The sequence below is a fragment of the Eublepharis macularius genome, chromosome 8 (genome assembly GCF_028583425.1).
Source record: "Eublepharis macularius isolate TG4126 chromosome 8, MPM_Emac_v1.0, whole genome shotgun sequence".
Classification (NCBI taxonomy): domain Eukaryota; kingdom Metazoa; phylum Chordata; class Lepidosauria; order Squamata; family Eublepharidae; genus Eublepharis; species Eublepharis macularius.
The window spans coordinates 880,161-898,142 of record NC_072797.1 but is presented as its reverse complement, the minus strand read 5'-3'; the positions used below and the strand labels follow the sequence as shown (position 1 = coordinate 898,142).

General features: G+C 55.0%; 1 protein-coding gene across 4 annotated transcripts in view; it reads left to right on the top strand.

The window, feature by feature from the left end:
• The window catches only part of RUSC2 (RUN and SH3 domain containing 2), a 42,519-nt gene that overhangs the window by 10,543 nt on the left and 13,994 nt on the right, over window positions 1–17,982 (top strand). For all 4 annotated transcript variants that reach the window (XM_054987030.1, XM_054987029.1, XM_054987027.1 and 1 more), the window contains exons 2-3: window positions 4,719–6,740; window positions 16,311–17,081. In XM_054987030.1, the coding sequence (XP_054843005.1) occupies window positions 4,820–6,740; window positions 16,311–17,081 (2,692 nt within the window). In that variant the 5' untranslated portion in view covers window positions 4,719–4,819. The remainder of the gene's footprint in view (window positions 1–4,718; window positions 6,741–16,310; window positions 17,082–17,982) is intronic.

The window sequence follows — 17,982 nt, the reverse complement described above, 5'->3', positions numbered from 1 at the left end:
ATTCCCCCCCCCACCACCACCAGTGCTGTGTGGAGCCTGGCCCTGCATTGGGAGAGGGCGTGGCCCTGAAGGCGCTGGGCTCTCTGTGAGCGGCAGGCCACAGCAGCCCTTTGTTCTGGGCAGAAGCCCGCCAGGCAGAACCTGGTGCTTTGCTCAGCTTTGCCAAGAGGCTGGTAGTTTGCGGGGGGAGGTGGGGGGTCTTGGATCCAGAGCCTCCTGGGTGATGCTTTTCGCAAGCTCGTCTGCAGGGCCTGCTGCTCTTAGAGACCAGCCGCTCACATCAGTTGCTGTGGGGGGTTGTTTGCCGGCAAGGTGGCTTCCTTGCAGCATCTGCTCTCGGGTCACTCTGGAGTGGGGAGGGAAAGAAGCCAGCCCTCCGAAGGCCCCAGGCAGAATCTGGGCTGAGGGGGGAGTGGCAGGTGACTCAGCATCACAGGCCTGCGGGAGAAGGGGGGAAGAGGGAGCTGGGCCAGGGCCAGGGCCGGCTGAAGGGTGGCTGTGGGGCTGGCAGCAACAACGCTGCAGCGGGGGCAAGCTTCAGCCGCCTGTTTGGGGCGAGACCCCTTCCCCCCGCTCTGTGTACATCCCTTCCCTTCCCTCCCGAGGCCACTGGGTTGTGTGCACCTGGCAAAGAGGACTTGGGCCCGCGGGAGGTCTGCCGCGTCTTGGCTTTAGGGTGCAGCAGGATGCTGGGCTGGAGTTTGTCCCTTTTGACTTGTTCCGTCCCATGTAGTTCAGGCCCGACTAAGATGTGAGGCTGGGCAGTTTTGCACGGGCCTGGGGGGTCTCACGTGAGCTGCGCTGCAAAGCCATGCAATGCAGCTACTGGGATTTGGTTATTGTGCCGGCACAGTGGCTGCACGGGCTGCGGATCTTTGGTGTGTGTAGATGATGCCTGCGTGGCTGCTTAGCGTGACTTGCAGCGCAGCTTAAACCAGGCACCGTGCAGAGACCCAGAGGGGCAGTTCTTTGGCCTTCCAGCCCTTTCGTTTAAATCTGGTCTTTGGGAGGTGCTACTATAGACATGCTCTGCTTAGGAGGTAAACTGTGTGGAGGCAGATCAAAGTAAATAGTAAAAACATGCCTGTGAAACCTGCTGTTAAAAAAGAACAGGGCGTAAAAGCATGTACCCTCATCTGGATAGTCCATGGAGGTCCATGGATAGTCAGATCTTAGAAGCTAAGCAGGGTCGACCCTGGATAGTAATTGGATGGGAGACCTCCAACGAAGACCAGAGTTGCAGAGGCAGGCAAAGGCAAACCACCTCTGTTAGTCTCTTGCCATGAAAACCCCAGCAGGGGTTGCCATAAGCCAACTCTAACTTGAGGGCAGGATTTCATTTACCCTGACCTGGATAGCCCAGGTGAGCCTGATCTCGTCAGATCTTAGAAGCTAAGCAGGGTCGACCCTGGATAGTAATTGGATGGGAGACCTCCAACGAAGACCCGGGTTGCAGGGAACGGCAAACCATCCCTCGTAGTCTCTTGCCTGGGGAACCTCAGCAGGTGTCCCCATAAGTCCACTGTGACTTGATGGCACTTTCCACCCCCCACCCCCCCATAAAAGCACATGCAGAAATGCAGTCCACTTTGGGCTACATCACCCTAGGGAGAATTTGGGGGCGTTAGCAAAACCAAACTTTGTCACATTTTCTGCTGAAAATGCTTCAAATGCCTGGGTTGAAGCATGTTTAGGGGTCACAATCATGATATGCAATTCCATTCTGATTTCAAGGACATCACATGAATGGTCCAATTAGCATTTATTTCATTAATCATCAATCTATTGGAATCTAATTAGCAGCAAATTTTTAGGAACCATATACTTCATCACTATGTTGCGTTGAATTCCTAATGCTATGCGATGTCTTTGTAAACTTGTCTCTGTTACCCTATGGCATTGCTTATGGAAATGTTCTTGATACCAATTTCTCATTGTGTAGGGCAGGAAGGGTTACATCAGTGCTTAGTTCTCGTGGCCTGCCCAGGGTTAATGCCAATCGCCTCTTTTGGGTGAGGAAGCAACTTTCTCCAGGCCCATTTGGCCAAGGATCCTGGAGGTGTTTTGCCATCTTCTGGGCATGGCGCAGAGGCCATTGGGTGTGTGTGTGGTGGGGGGGGAGTAGTTGTGAATTTCCTGCATTGTGCAGGGGGCTGGACTAGATGATGCTGGAGGTCCCTTGCAAATTTTTGATTCCATGATTCTATGTTGTCCCCAGATAGACTCACCCCAAACAGACCTCATTCCCCTCGTGTCCAAGGAATTTAACTCCACCCATCTCCTTGTTTTTGATCTTGCTTTGTTTATACCCTGCCCATCTCCCCAGTGGAGACCCAAGGCAGCTTGCATCACTCGCCTCTCTCCTTTCCAGGAAGAGATGCAAGTCTAGCACAGCGTTTTCCAACTCCTTTTCCACGGAGAAACCCCTGAATTCATTTTTCCAATCCCAAGGAACCCCTATGAAAAAATTACAAGCCAGAGGAGCAAGATCCAGTTGCTTTAAAGACCAACTGTATTTCCAAGATTGGAGCTTTTGAGAGTCAGAGCTCGCTTTGGCCAGGAAAAGTTGATGGTGGGAAGCACAGTTCAGTTGTTCAAGAAAATTTATTTGTAAAGAGCGTCTCTCTCTCTCTCTCTCTCTCTCTCTCTCTCTCTCTCTCTCTCTCAGATCCAAGCTACAAGAGACGAATTACACGCGGAGGAGCATGTGAAGGGAGTTGCAATGTTAGCCAGGAAGCTGAGTTTTAAAAGAGGGGCAAGGCTTTGTCAATTTCCCCTCTCTACAGAGCCATGAAAATGCTGCTCAGAGGGTCTGTTAATTTCCTCTTTGCCTTCCGGAGGCTCTGTCAGTTTCACCTCCCCTTCTAAGAGGCCAAGAGGAAATTAGCAAACCCTCTGAGCTACCATCTGCCTGGCTCTGTAGAGGGGGGAAATTGACAAGGCCTGCTGATCTCTTTTAAAACTCAGCTTCCCAGCTAACATTGTGACTCCCTTCACCTGCGCGTCCTCATGTAATTTGTCTCTTGTAGCTTAGCTCTCAGTGTCAGCATACATTATAAGAAACAAAGTGAAGCATTTTCTGTCTTTCTGCATTACCTTTCCCCCCCCCCTCAAATATCAAAATATCAAATCAAAATAAACTTTACTTGAACATCAAAATAAAGTTCCCATCCAAAGTCCACGTCTGGTTTACTTTCAGTGCAGTATTTGGTCTTGTATATTCGGAATTTTCCCACAGAATTTCAAAATTAAAATGTTTTCATTCCTCTGTTTCTTGCAGAACCTAGGGTTCTGCTTAGCCCTGGTTGGCAAACCCTGATCTGGTGCTTGGCCTCCCCAAATCTTTGTCTCTTCCTAGGTATCACAGCCCTTCTGTGGCAGGCGTTGATTGTTCTTCCCTGGCTAGAAATATTTGCATAGCCAAGGAGCCATCAGTGGGATGGGATGGGAACGCTAAAGAACAATGAACAGTTCTCCTGTTTCCCTTCCTTGTACTACCAGAGAAACATCTTGGAATGAGTTGTGGGGGTTTCATAGCCCTAAAATTCTCCGTAGTGTGATGAAGCCCACTAATAAAACTGAAGAATATTTAGAAGGCATTTTCTTTGTGATGGAGATGCTGTGTAGCCATATAGACGCAGTATTCTGTACATGGTAGAGCTGCAAAAATGCATTTTGCAAGTTCATATATGGTAAGATTAATAAAATATTAAAAATAAATTTAATACCTCATTCCAAAGTGTCCTTGTTAAATTTATTTACACAGGAAAATAAGTAATTGGCACATGAATCTCTAATGAAAATTTTATTATGACCATTAATATCCATCCTGTCTCAACTATATAAATCCACAACTAGATTTACAATCAATGTGGTAGATGTATTTGTGAAATACAGTTTTGTTAAAAAAATTAACTCATATTAGATGAGCAAAAACTTGTGTGCGTGTGCTTAACCCATTTCTGTCTTCTGCCAGTCTACACTCAACAACTGTTCATCCTCCATCTAGTCTTCACACTAGGAAGACGGGATGTTTAACAAGCAATGCATGTATGGCTGGTAAAGGTGCAAACCCCTATTAGGAAAACTCTAAAGACAGTGTTGTAATATTAATTGTGAACACATTAATATTTTTTTTCTCTTCATTTTTCATTTTGATTTGTTTTGTCTCTTTGGTTTTTGCCTGTTTGTTATGTTTTGTTAATATATGGTTATGGATGTCTGTTCTGTGATTAAATAATAAAAGGTAATTCTTAGTTTAAACATAACCGAAATGACATCTGTACATGCATTTAAAGGGAACTCTTGCTCTGTGGGTGGGGGAATCTTCATATGTGATCCAGTGGAGATGCCACAAGGGAAGATTCCATTTCTGAAAATAAATCCCCTTTGGGGACTTGTATAGGAATGCCAGGTAATGACAAAATTGCAAGATTTCTCATGGTGAGATTTCCCTGCCAAATCCTTTGTCCATCTCTTGTCAAGACTCCTGCTCAGAGGCAACCTCAGGGGAACGCCTTGGCCACTAAAGACACTCGTTTGGCTCTCCAGGGCAACTGGTTGGCCAGCGTGTGGGTCAGGATGCCAAACTAGATGGACCACTGGTCTCTCTAGCAGCGCGCCTCTTGTGGGTGGCAGTGGAGTCCGGACCGTTAGTTTAAATTCACTTTTTTTTTCCAGGCTGGTAATTCTTTCTGTCTCTTCTTGCCTCCGTCTAGGCCTCTCCTGAGCCGCACTTTTGGGGTCTCTCCTGCCCATCACGGTCCTTCCATGGGTAGCTGCAGTGGAGCCGCAGGGGTATCCGAGAGCTCTGCCCAGGATGGCTAGCCCCCACAAGCTGACCGGAGAGACGCTGATTGTCCACCACATTCCCCTGGTGCACTGCCAGGTTCCCGATCGACAGGGCTGCAGTGCCAGCAAGCGGACCAACCCATTCTGCCCGCCTGACGTGGGGGTCGCGTGCACCACCTCCCTTCCGGAGTGGGACCTCTCGCAGACTGACTCCTTGGTCTACAGCAGCTTGCGACAGGCTTCGGACACAGAGCTGGCTCCAGCGGAGACGGCAGGGAACAAAGAAGGCAAGCCCAGCGATTTTACCTCCTCTGGCGCCCACAAGCGGCAGAACCCATTCCTGCTGAGCGATAGCGACGCGCCTGGGGACCATTTGGGAGATGACCCAGCCCAGAAGTCATTCCACCTCCACAGGGGCAAGTCCACCTTCCACCTGCATGAGCTGGCCCTGCCCCCATTCCGCCTGCACGACTCCCACCCTGTTGTGAAGCCCTGGAGTGCCACCAGCCGTGCGGACGTTGCCGAGGGCCAAGAGGACAAGCTTGCGAGGGAGGATGCCCAGAAGAAGAGCCACCTGGCAGCAGACTGCATGGAGCTGGAGGAGTATGGCTGCCCGCGCGGGAACCCTTCCAGCTTCTCCTTTGAGCAGGAGTGGGCCAACGATGCTGACGAGCTCATGCCGAACCAGGAGGCGGCACGCAGCCGGACATGCAGCTGCTCCAGTTCCGAGCTCCAGCGCTGCCGGTGCTACAGCCTCTCGAGCCAGTCCGAGCCTCTGGACCAGCAGATGGGCTACATCAGTGACTCCTCCTGCAACAGCTCTGACGGGGTCCTGGTGAACTTCAGCACCCTCTACCACAAGATGAATGGCCACGCCCACTCCAACCGGAACTCGGCCAACCTGTCGTGTGACTCTTCCTCGGACAGCCACTCGGACACGGGGGCTTTTTACCTGGACTTGCACTCGTCACCCATGGAGTCGAAGCTGTCCTGCAAGACACACCATCTGGAGGGCCCAGGGAAAACCTGTGAGTGCCGCCACCCATCCTCTCCAGTCTTGGATGCCAACTGCAACTCCTATCTGCCACAGTGTGATCCCTGCAGCTCCGAGGGCTCGGACCTCACCGCCTGCTTCCAGAGCCAAGCACGGCTAGTGGTGGCCACCCAGAACTACTACAAACTGGTTACCTGTGACCTGTCTTCCCAGTCCTCCCCCAGCCCTGCTGGCTCCTCCATCACCAGCTGCTCTGAGGAGCACACCCAAGCCAGCCCTCTCCAGCCCACCGAGTACTACCTGTTCCAGAGGCCTCAGCCCCAGCAGGAGGAGAGCACGGACACGGAGTGTTCCAGGGACGGGTCACAGGGGGAGGCGGAGAGAAATGCCATCGAGGGGCAGGTTTATGTCAACATTTCCCCTCCCACCCTCGCCGGCAGCGGGAGGCAACGTTCCCGGAGCTACGACCGCCACCTGGACCGCAGCCCCACCAGCCGGCTGGGCTCCTTGGAGCGCATGCTGAGCTGCCCGGTCAAGCTGAGCGACAGCTCTGCCCTGGCCATTCAGGGCTCCCCTCCCAAGCGGGTTACATCCTTTGCGGAACTAGCGAAAGGCCGGAAGAAGGCAGGCTCCTCTCCCCCTCTGCGGACCAGCAGGGACTCTTCCCTTGAGTTCTCCCCCATCCCTGAGTACCAGAAGGATGGTTCGGTCTTCCTGGATGACCGGGCCCAGCACAGCCGGAGCCTCCCACCCCTGCCCTTGATCCACTCCCTCAGCCACAGCTGTGAGGGCCGCCGCAGCCCCGAACGAGGAGGGAGTGCCTCTGCAAAAGACATGCGGTTCAGGGAGATGCATTTCTGTGGCCAAGCGGGGCCTGAGCAGCCGTTTCCTCCAACTTCAGCAGAGGCAGGGGCCAACAGCCTGGGGCAGAAAGACATTCGCGCCCGAGCAGATGGTAAGATCAGAGAGACGGTCATCCGTGGGCTTGTCTCTTGCAGGGTGGGTGGGCTCTGTGTTCAAAACAGGGATTGCTGGAAAGGAATTTGTGGAGGGACGTGTCTTCCGAGAGCAGTGTCAGGGAGAAGGGGGTCTTCTGGAAAGGGGCTCGTGTAGCATAGTTGGGCTGGGATGCAGCACTGCAGTGGTTTGACTCCTACGATTGCCCTGAGCTCAGCATGTGGCCCTGGGCAAACCATTCCTCTCAGCCCCAGCTGTATTGGGGGGATGATGGTAACCCTGACTTTGTTCACTGTTCTGCGCGGGGTACTCATCTGTCTAGAAGGGCAGTTACTATTATAAGGGAGCTGCTGCAGCACAGTGGCTAAGTGGGTGGGTTGCAAACCAGCACTCTGCTGGTTCGAATCTCGCTTCTGCCATGAGTTCAGCCCCTCCTCTCAGCTCAGCTTCCCAGCTGTGTTGTGGGGATAATAAGAACACTGACTTTGCTTGCCACTTTGAGTGAGGCACTAATATGTCCACAAGAGCAGTATACAAATGAACTGTTATTGTTATTACTGTTATTAAGCAAGCACCTGAGGCCAGAATGGAACCTAAAGTTTTGCTCTTGGGATTGCAGAGACAGTTGATTGGTGACAGGAGGGTGATCGGGACGGTGCCTGCCTGTCCCTTGGGGCTCCTTGCCTGTCCTAAGGCTGCTGCTCGCTTGACAGGCCTGTCCGTGCACGGGTGGTGATGGGTTAGAGGATTTGCTAGGTGGGTTGATCCAGTCCCTTCTCAGGAAGGAGGGCTTCCCTGCCATGGGAATGGGCCGTGATCGGAGTTATTGGCCCCTGCATCTGTGTTCAGGGAAGCGAAACATTTCATTGTATAAATAAGATGCCGTGGAAACGAGGGGACGTGGGAATGAGCATCCTCCTTAGGCGTTCAGCCGTCCAGCAGCAGAGACCGCTGGGGCCGAGAGCCGGGCGGCTGCGGTGCTTGCATGACTGTCCTGGGCCTGGCTGGCCCGGCCACCTTGGAGCCTCGGGAGGGAGGGAGGACTGACAGCCACTCGGGGCTGAGGCGTGCAGGGGAAAGAGAGCCACCCTTAGCAGGTCTTGCTGTTCTCTCCCCCAACAAACCCCACCCAGGGCAGCCGCTCTGCTGTCCAGGAGGCTTGCGATAAGCCCCTTCCCCTCGTTTGCAGCTGTGGCTTGAAAGAGTGATGGAGGGACCCCCGGTGGGGCTGTTGAGCCCAAGCATGCTGCAGCACAGCGGAGATGCTCTGGCAGAGGCCGGGCACAAACTCAGTTTAACACTGCCCCGGGTAGCGCTGGGTGGCATCACGGCTGCCTCTGGACATGAGGGCTGCTTCCCCACGGCACCGTCTGCTTCGCTCTCTGAGGGCCCCTTCCCTTGTAAGGCATTTGGGAGCTGCCTTGCTGGCATCTTGGATTCAGTCCTTTTCGCTGCCAGGAGGACGGAATTTGCTGGGCCCTGCTGAAAGGCACGAGAAGCAGGCCGACCCGCAGAGGGCACTGCGCCCGCCCAGCCTGGCCGTGGCGGGGAAGAGCTGAAAGGGGAGAGGTCTGTTTTGTTCCCCAGCCTGTGTGGCATGTGACCCCCCTACGGAGGGGCCTCTCAGGTTTCAGCCTGGGGCTTGTTGTCCAGTGGACGGCGTCCTGCCTTGTGTCCCTGCAAGAGCCAGCGGGAGAAACGGGGGCTCTCGTTGCAAGTGAAGGCCGGGGAGACGGCAGGGTAAATGCTGGGAGAGAGGGAGGGGCCCGCCCGCCCGCCCGCCCGCCCGGGGGCAGTGGGAGTCTCCTAGTGCTGGTTGTGCTTTTGGGTAGAAACACATCTGGGGGTGGGAATTGCTGTGGGGGGGGGGCAGGTTCAGTGCATTGCCCAGATATGTGTGGGGTTTTTCAGTGCTCCTGGCCACCCCATGGGGTCAGGGCCGAGGGTGCTCTTCCCATTGCCCCTGCAATTGTCGAGAAATACTTAGAGAGGAGAAAGGGGGTCCAGTTGGAGATTGGGGGGGGGCTTCTCCCTGCTACCCAGCCTGTGTCCTGCTCCGCTTGGTCTGTGTTACATCTGTCTTGGCATCTCTTCTGTGCTATTGAACAGGCTGAGCCTCCACTCCTGCTACAGGAAAGATGTGCGTTTGTCTACCCCCCCCCCACACACACACTTTTGTGTTGATTGTGCTTTGGATAGTCCCTAGTTGTTCTGAATATCGCAGCACCACAAGTGGCTCAGACACCTCTTCTTACAAAACTGAGTGTTGTGGCACCTGAAAGACACCCCAGTTGATGGTGGCAGCAGCACATTTGGGGGCTGAATGGAGCTGTGTCAAGTGAAATGCCAGTTCTAGTCTCTGGCAGGCTGGGGTGGGTGGGTGGGTGGGTGCAGACCAAACTCAACATCTTGGGACTCCATGTGCGGAGAGAGGGTGGGTCTGGCCTCCTCTTGCCGAATGAGAGCCAGCAAGGACTGCTCAGCGTTGCCACTGAGACAGATGCACCTTTATTGATTGGTTGGTTGATTGGTTGGTTGATTTGATTTATATTCCACCCTCCCCACACCAGCAGGCTCAGGGTGGATTACAACCATATACAATTAAAACACATTAAATAATTAATACCAATTAAAATCATAAAACAATTCAGATTTACACAGTTCAAAATACATATATATACAGATCCATAACGGCACAGCAGCTGGCCTTTGAGTGGCCAGAGCAGGGGATGGGCGCTGAGCCTCTTGGAGCTGGCTGGATTGCAGCTGCAGCCCCCCCCCCCATTGCACCAGCATAGCAGTGGGTGTGACCGCCTCCCCCAGTATGTTGTCCTGTTGTTGGGGAAGTATTATCCCTCCTCATGGGGGAAGCGTTCCTTTTGAAACAGACATGTGGAAACTGAGAGGCGGTTTGTCTGTTCTAAAGGACCGCATTAACCATTAAACCGTAGGGCCGTAGTGAGAGAACTGTCCTCTCTAATAGCCAGTCTCGGACAATGAATCGGCCCTCTGACTGGAGAGAGGCCAAAAGTTTGTTTATTCCAGGTGTCAAGTGAAAACCTTGTATCCCAGCAAACAACCACTCAGTGTTCTTTTCAGATTTTTATGTAAGCACTGTCTAATCACTCTTGAAATAGTTAAATATAAACGAATCACAATGTGACAAAAGCCACTATCGTATGTCAATGGAACCAGAAATAGAAAAGCATACCTGTCATCTCTCATCTATCTTAAATTTAAAAAATAAAATACAATTTCTGAGATTCTCACCAAAGTACTTTTGCAGATACGATAGCTGCACGAAACCCAAATCTGAGAGGTTCGGGCATTTTAAGGGTGTAACGAAATGGTTCCCAGGGATGAAACGAGTGCCAGTTGCTGTTAATCTGTCTTTAAAGAAAGGGGAGGAAATGTTCCCCATGAGGTTTAATGGGCTGTGGGGCCAGGGAGGGGCCTGCAGGAGTCTTGGTGTGGGACGCCCTTCTTCCTGGACTACAGCTCCCAGCTGCCCCGGGGCCAAGAAAGGGCGGGAAAAATAAGGGGTGGAGCCAGAATAGAGAGCCTCAGCCGTTCCTGAGGTGGAAAATGTCAGTTAGGCTCCTTCTTGGGTGAAGGAGGAGAGGCTCCGGCTGCTGGGGGAAACCCGGGTGCCTGGGCCCTAAGTGTGGAGGGCCTGGGAGGCAGCAGAAAGGGAATAAAGAGAGTCACCCTTCTTGGGTGAAGAAGGAGAGGCTCCTGCTGCTGGGGGAAACCCGGGTGCCTGGGCCCTAAGTGTGGAGGGCCTGGGAGGCAGCAGAAAGGGAATAAAGAGAGTCACCCTTCTTGGGTGAAGGAGGAGAGGCTCCTGCTGCGTGGTGAAACCCGGGTGCCTGGGCCCTAAGTGTGGAGGGCCTGGGAGGCAGCAGAAAGGGAATAAAGAGAGTCACCCTTCTTGGGTGAAGGAGGAGAGGCTCCTGCTGCTGGGTGAGACCCGGGTGCCTAGGCCCTAAGTGTGGAGGGCCTGGGAGGCAGCAGAAAGGGAATAAAGAGAGTCACCCTTCTTGGGTGAAGAAGGAGAGGCTCCTGCTGCTGGGTGAAACGAGGGTGCCTGGGCCCTAAGTGTGGAGGGCCTGGGAGTCAGCAGAAAGGGAATAAAGGGAGTCACCCTTCTTGGGTGAAGGAGGAGAGGCTCCTGCTGCTGGGTGAGACCCGGGTGCCTGGGCCCTAAATGTGGAGGGCCTGGGAGGCAGCAGAAAGGGAATAAAGAGAGTCACCCTTCTTGGGTGAAGGAGGAGAGGCTCCCGCTGCTGGGGGAAACCCGGGTGCCTGGGCCCTAAGTGTGGAGGGCCTGGGAGGCAGCAGAAAGGGAATAAAGGGAGTCACCCTTCTTGGGTGAAGGAGGAGAGGCTCTTGCTGCTGGGTGACACCCAGGTGCCTAGGCCCTAAATGTGGAGGGCCTGGGAGGCAGCAGAAAGGGAATAAAGAGAGTCACCCTTCTTGGGTGAAGAAGGAGAGGCTCCTGCTGCTGGGGGAAACCCGGGTGCCTAGGCCCTAAATGTGGAGGGCCTGGGAGTCAGCAGAAAGGGAATAAAGGGAGTCACCCTTCTTGGGTGAAGGAGGAGAGGCCCCTGCTGCAGGGTGAGACCCGGGTGCCTAGGCCCTAAATGTGGAGGGCCTGGGAGTCAGCAGAAAGGGAATAAAGGGAGTCACCCTTCTTGGGTGAAGGAGGAGAGGCTCCTGCTGCTGGGTGAGACCCGGGTGCCTAGGCCCTAAATGTGGAGGGCCTGGGAGTCAGCAGAAAGGGAATAAAGAGAGTCACCCTTCTTGGGTGAAGGAGGAGAGGCTCCTGCTGCTGGGTGAGACCCGGGTGCCTGGGCCCTAAGTGTGGAGGGCCTGGGAGGCAGCAGAAAGGGAATAAAGGGAGTCACCCTTCTTGGGTGAAGGAGGAGAGGCTCCTGCTGCTGGGTGAGACCCGGGTGCCTGGGCCCTAAGTGTGGAGGGCCTGGGAGGCAGCAGAAAGGGAATAAAAGGGAGTCACCCTTCTTGGGTGAAGGAGGAGAGGCTCCTGCTGTTGGGTGAAACCCGGGTGCCTAGGCCCTAAATGTGGAGGGCCTGGGAGTCAGCAGAAAGGGAATAAAGAGAGTCACCCTTCTTGGGTGAAGGAGGAGAGGCTCCTGCTGCTGGGTGAGACCCGGGTGCCTGGGCCCTAAGTGTGGAGGGCCTGGGAGGCAGCAGAAAGGGAAATAAAGGGAGTCACCCTTCTTGGGTGAAGGAGGAGAGGCTCCTGCTGCTGGGTGAGACCCGGGTGCCTGGGCCCTAAGTGTGGAGGGCCTGGGAGGCAGCAGAAAGGGAATAAAGAGAGTCACCCTTCTTGGTTGAAGAAGGAGAGGCTCCCGCTGCTGGGGGAAACCCGGGTGCCTAGGCCCTAAATGTGGAGGGCCTGGGAGGCAGCAGAAAGGGAATAAAGAGAGTCACCCTTCTTGGTTGAAGAAGGAGAGGCTCCCGCTGCTGGGGGAAACCCGGGTGCCTAGGCCCTAAATGTGGAGGGCCTGGGAGGCAGCAGAAAGGGAATAAAGAGAATCACCCTTCTTGGGTGAAGGAGGAGAGGCTCCTGCTGCTGGGTGAGACCCGGGTGCCTGGGCCCTAAATGTGGAGGGCCTGGGAGGCAGCAGAAAGGGAATAAAGAGAGTCACCCTTCTTGGTTGAAGGAGGAGAGGCTCCTGCTGCTGGGTGAAACCTGGGTGCCTAGGCCCTAAATGTGGAGGGCCTGGGAGGCAGCAGAAAGGGAATAAAGAGAGTCACCCTTCTTGGTTGAAGGAGGAGAGGCTCCTGCTGCTGGGGGAAACCCGGGTGCCTAGGCCCTAAATGTGGAGGGCCTGGGAGGCAGCAGAAAGGGAATAAAGAGAGTCACCCTTCTTGGTTGAAGGAGGAGAGGCTCCTGCTGCTGGGTGAAACCTGGGTGCCTAGGCCCTAAATGTGGAGGGCCTGGGAGGCAGCAAAAAGGGAATAAAGAGAGTCACCCTTCTTGGTTGAAGGAGGAGAGGCTCCTGCTGCTGGGTGAGACCCGGGTGCCTAGGCCCTAAGTGTGGAGGGCCTGGGAGGCAGCAGAAAGGGAATAAAAGGGATTCACCCTTCTTGGTTGAAGAAGGAGAGGCTCCTGCTGCGGGGTGAAACCTGGGTGCCTGGGCCCTAAATGTGGAGGGCCTGGGAGGCAGCAGAAAGGGAATAAAGAGAGTCACCCTTCTTGGGTGAAGAAGGAGAGGCTCCTGCTGCTGGGTGAAACCCGGGTGCCTGGGCCCTAAGTGTGGAGGGAGGCAGCAGAAAGGGAATAAAGAGAGTGAACCTTCCCTCGGACCACCAGCCCCTTAAGGTAGAGTAGGGAACAGTGTGGTAGGGGAAGCAGACGGCGGTTCTCTTCAGTTTGATTTTCTGCCCTATGAGCTCTGAACGGGGGGGGGGGGGTCTACCCCTATGTGTGGTGCCTTTACCTGCTTTGTATATAGTGCTCTGTATATAGTTAATAAATTATACTTTTTTGGAATATAAAGGACCTTGTGGTGCTCTGACTACGTAAGCTCCCCCACTTGGCATGCTACGGGAAGGGAGGGAGCCCAGGGGAACTGATCAGGCCAGACCTTGTTGGGTTGCCAATTCTCCAGGGCCCACCCAAAGATTGGGGAATTCACTTCCCAGTAGGGAAATTCAGCCAGAAGGGTCTCACTGCCCCTCAGTCAGGCGGTGTACAATTCAGTGAGTGGTGGCAGCGACAAAGAGTGTGAGCCACGCCCACCAGGGACGGTGGGAGGCAGATAGTGGGGCTAGCAGGCCATTGACGGCGGCTCAGTTGCCCAGACTGAGAGCCAGCACCCGTTCCGTCACAAAGGGTGTGGCTGTTTTCTATATTTCTAAGTTTGTGAATCTCACCTGACTCTATTAAAACCATTAAAATGGTCTTTGCTGAGGACATGATTTAGATATCTCTGAACACTCATTTTCCCAAGAATAATTTTTTTCGAAATGATCAGTCCGTTTGTTCTGACATTTACTTTTGGGCATAAAACCATTTGTTCTTCAGCTCTCTTTCTGAAGGATGGAACAGTGATCCTTGGGAAAGCACAGATCCTCAGGCCCGTGGTGTTTAAGCTTCTGTAGCCCAAACAGACAGGGTCTGTGGTACTGTACTGGTGGGAGGAGCGGACCCTGAGCCAGGCATACCTTGTGTGGTTCTTGTGTGGCCCCTTCCCTTTGCTCCCCTCTTGGACTTTCAGAGTGGAAAGGGCAGCCCTGACTGGAAAGTCCTGCTCTGCCAGGGCTGTGCCACAGGGCGAGGCCGAAAGATGAAACCGCTGAGGAATTGGAGGTGGGCTTCAAACCTGGCAGGATCTGTCCTGCCCCACCATACACTCACCGTGCACGGAACATGAGTCAGCAGCAGGGTGACGTGGCGGCTAAAAAGGCAAATGCGGTTTGGGGCTGTATCATCAGAAGCATGGAGTCCACCTCATGAGAAGTGCTGGTATAGCTCTACTCTGCTCTAGTTAGACCTCACCTAGAGTATTGTGTTCAGTTTTGGGCACCACAATTTCAGAAGGATATAGACAAGCTGGAACGTGTCCAGAGGAGGGCAACGAAGGTGGCGAGGGGTCTGGAGACCAAGTCCTATGAGGAAAGGTTGGAGGAGCTCAGAATGTTTAGCCTGGAGAGGAGACGACTGAGAGGGGATTTGATAACCATTTTCAAGTACTTGAAGGGCCGTCATACAGAGGATGGCGCAGAGTCATTTTCTGCTGCCCCAGAAGGTCGGACCAGAACCAAATGGCTTGGAATTAAATCAAAAGGGTTTTCAGCTAAACATTAGGAGGGACTTTCTGACAGTTAGAGCGGTCCCTCAGTGGAACAGGCTTCCTCGGGAGGTGGTGGGCCTACTTGCCCGGCCGCCACTAGCAGTGTTCCATGGTGCCCTTTTATGCTGGTGTGCCCGCGCAGGTGCACCAGCATAAACGTGCTTCGTTGGGAAGACGCTAAGGGAATAATATAGTAGGATGGGGGAGACTTGTCTTGGCAGTAGTATGGCAAAAAGGATCTAGGGGTCTTAGTAGACCATACACTGAACATGAGTCAGCAGTGAGATGTGGTGGCTAAAAAGATGAATGCGATTTTGGGCTGTATCAACAGAAGCATCGTGTCCAGATCATGAGAAGTGATGTTATTGCTCTACTCTGCTCTGGTTAGACCTCACCTAGAGTATTCACTTTTGGGCACCACAATTTCAGAAGGATATAGACAAGCTGGAATGTGTCCAGAGGAGGGCAACGAAGGTGGTGAGGGGTCTGGAGACCAAGTCCTGTGAGGAACGGTTGGAGGAGCTCGGAATGTTTAGCCTGGAGAGGAGACGACTGAGAGGGGATGTGATAACCATCTTCAAGTACTTGAAGGGCCGTCATACAGAGGATGGCGCAGAGTTGTTTTCCACTGCCCCAGAAGGTCGGACCAGAACCAACGGTTTGAAATTAAATCAAAAGAGCTTTCGGCTAAACATTAGGAAGAACTTCCTGACAGTTAGAGCGGTCCCTCAGTGGAACAGGCTTCCTCGGGAGGTGGTGGGCTCCCCTTCTTTGGGGATTTTTCAGCAGAGGCAGGATGGCCACCTGACAGCAGTGCTGATTCTGTGAACCTCGGCAGCTCATGAGAGGGAGGGCAGGAAGGGTTGCATCAGGGCTTTGTTCTCGGGGGCCCTCTTACATGTCTTGCAGTGGGCTGTGAATGTTCCCAAGGGAGGCTGGAAACCTGAGGGTGACTGAAGAGAAGGGTGGGGGGTGCTAGAGGTATGCAGGTGTGAGTTGGACGTTGAGGAACTGCAGGGGGAATAAACGGCATGTGGACAGCATGTGTGGTGGGTTGCTGAAGAGGGATTGAGGCCTGGGGGGCAGATCCTGTGCTGTTTCCCTAGCTGAGCCGTCCCAGTCTGCCCACTCACAGAGGCACGTGCCTAGGCCGGTGGGAACGAAGTGTGTTCGTGGCTTGGACGTGCACGCAGTGGGGGTGATGTAGCAAACCTCCCCTCCTGGCGGTCTCTGCCACCCAGCAGTTCTCCCAGCTGCCAAAGGGAAGGTCCAGGGAGACGTGCCCTTCCGGGCAGAGGGACTGCCACAGGCTGAGAGTGGCTGTGCTAAAACGCTCCGTCTCTGGTGCCCTCCAATACCGTCCTCCGAGGTGGCAGAGCGTGCGCTTCCCGTGTGTCTTGCCAAGGTGCCCTTTGTTTGCTGACGGGAGTTAGGGTTTGACCTCTCCCGTTTGGATTGCCAGAGAATGAAGTCTTCTTCACCCCCTTCCCTTCAGTCTAGCTTTTTAATTAAAAACAACCTTAAAACATCTTCTTTTTGAGAGCACCAAGGGGGCAGACAGCCTTCCCTTCCCCTCTTCTGGTCCTCATGTTTTGTGGCAGTTGGAATCTAGGCTGGGGGTGGGGGGTGGGCTGAGGTACATGGAGCCCCCCGCCTCCCCCGTGGGTGCTCCTTGGAGTCCCTGCTCCCTCCTCGCCTTTTGCCCGTCCCACCCTGCCCTCACTCCCTCTCTGCCTCCCCTGCAGGTGGGGCCGCAGACAGCCAGGCGGCGGTGGTGCGCTACAGCAAGGACCAGCGGCCCACCACGCTGCCCATCCAGCCCTTCGTGTTCCAGCACCACTTCCCGAAGCAGCCCAAGGGGCGAGGCCTGCACAGCCACTTCGGCTCCAGCCTCTCCCAGCTGTACAGCCTCTCTGCGGCCAGCCGGCCCGCCAGCCAACAGCTGTCCTCTGCCTCCCAGTCCTCCACATCTGCCACCTCGGCTGACCAGCCCAAGGCAGTGGGCACCCTGGGTCCTGGCCAGCGCTTGGCGGATGGAGCGGCTTCCCTCGGTGACGGATGCACCAAGAAGCCTGTCCCGGAGGCCACTCGCCCGTCGCCTCTGGGCAGCTACTCCCCTGTGCGTAGCAACGTGCCTTTCTTCCAAAATGTGGACTCTTCTTCCTGCACCCCAACATCTGAGAACCAGCCCCCCCGAAGCAGGTCCTGCCCTGTCTCTGCCAACCTCCTGCCTGCCGGACCTTCCCCGGCCCTGGGCAGCCAGGCCACCCGAGGCAGCACCCATGCCGAGACCGGGCACAAAAAGGCGAGTCCCCAGCCAGTGGCCAAGACGCTGCCGGAACAGAAGGAGCCGCTTGACGAGAACCAGCTGCGTGGCGGCTCCCTCCCTCCTGTGGGGACCAACGGGATGAGCTGGTCCAGAGCAGGGGGACACGCTGACCTTCAGGGGAAGGCTGGCTGCAGCGAGCCGGTTGGCGCCGGATCTTTGGGGGCCATCGTGGCCCGTCCCGTGAATGGTAGGTGGGCCATTTACAGAGGGAAGCACTTCTGAGCATTTGGCAGGCATTGAGCAAACTGGGGGGGTGGGGGGTGGGGGGGAGGCTTTGGGGGAACTCCTGTATCGGCCATCACTGTGTCAGAGGGGTGGCCGTGTTCGGCCGTGCTCACAAAATAAAACGGTTGTCCTGGGGCACCACGGTCATTCCAGCACCATCTTGCCTGAGGCAGAGCTCCCGCCTTCAGATGCTGTGCAGAGGAAACGCTGCTGCATGTCTTTATAGGGGAAATTACCAAAGGGGCAGGAAGTCAAAAGGGAGGTATGGGGTGGGGGTGGGGGTGGGGGGGAGGCAGGGTGAAGTTTGGTGTGGGTCCCATCATAAATCTTTCTGGTGTGATTCTCCATAAGGGACTGGAACGGATGGGGTGGAGGTTGGGGAGGGCAGAGGCTGCAGCCTCATGTGGTACAGCCCCCCCCCCCGCCCAGGTCAGAACGCAGCCAAGCTTCTCTTTCCTCGGTCTCCCAGGCTTTTTGTGCCTGTGGTTTGGCGGGGGGGGGGGGTGCAGACTATGTCTATTTGGATGGTGGGACTCAAAAGAAGTGTCGGGAGGAGGCTAGCCGGTTTGGGAGGTGCTCTTGCTAAGGGAGAGCCTCCCTGCCGCGTGATTGGGGCAGGGCATTTCTTAGCCCAGAGTCGCTTGGGGAGGGTTCCCACACGCCCCAGCTGCAGCATCGAGAGGCGCCTTGCACGGGTGGAGTGGGCCCTCGGGGTTCAGCTGTCGTGCTGGGAGCTTGCAAATCACTGGAGAGTCGTGAGGCAAGGGGTACGCGCCTGCACGTGTGAGTCCGAGGTGGGTCCCGGGCCAGTGGCCCTGCTGGGGGATCCCCTCCCCTCCCTAAGTGCCTTTGGCTGAAGTGAG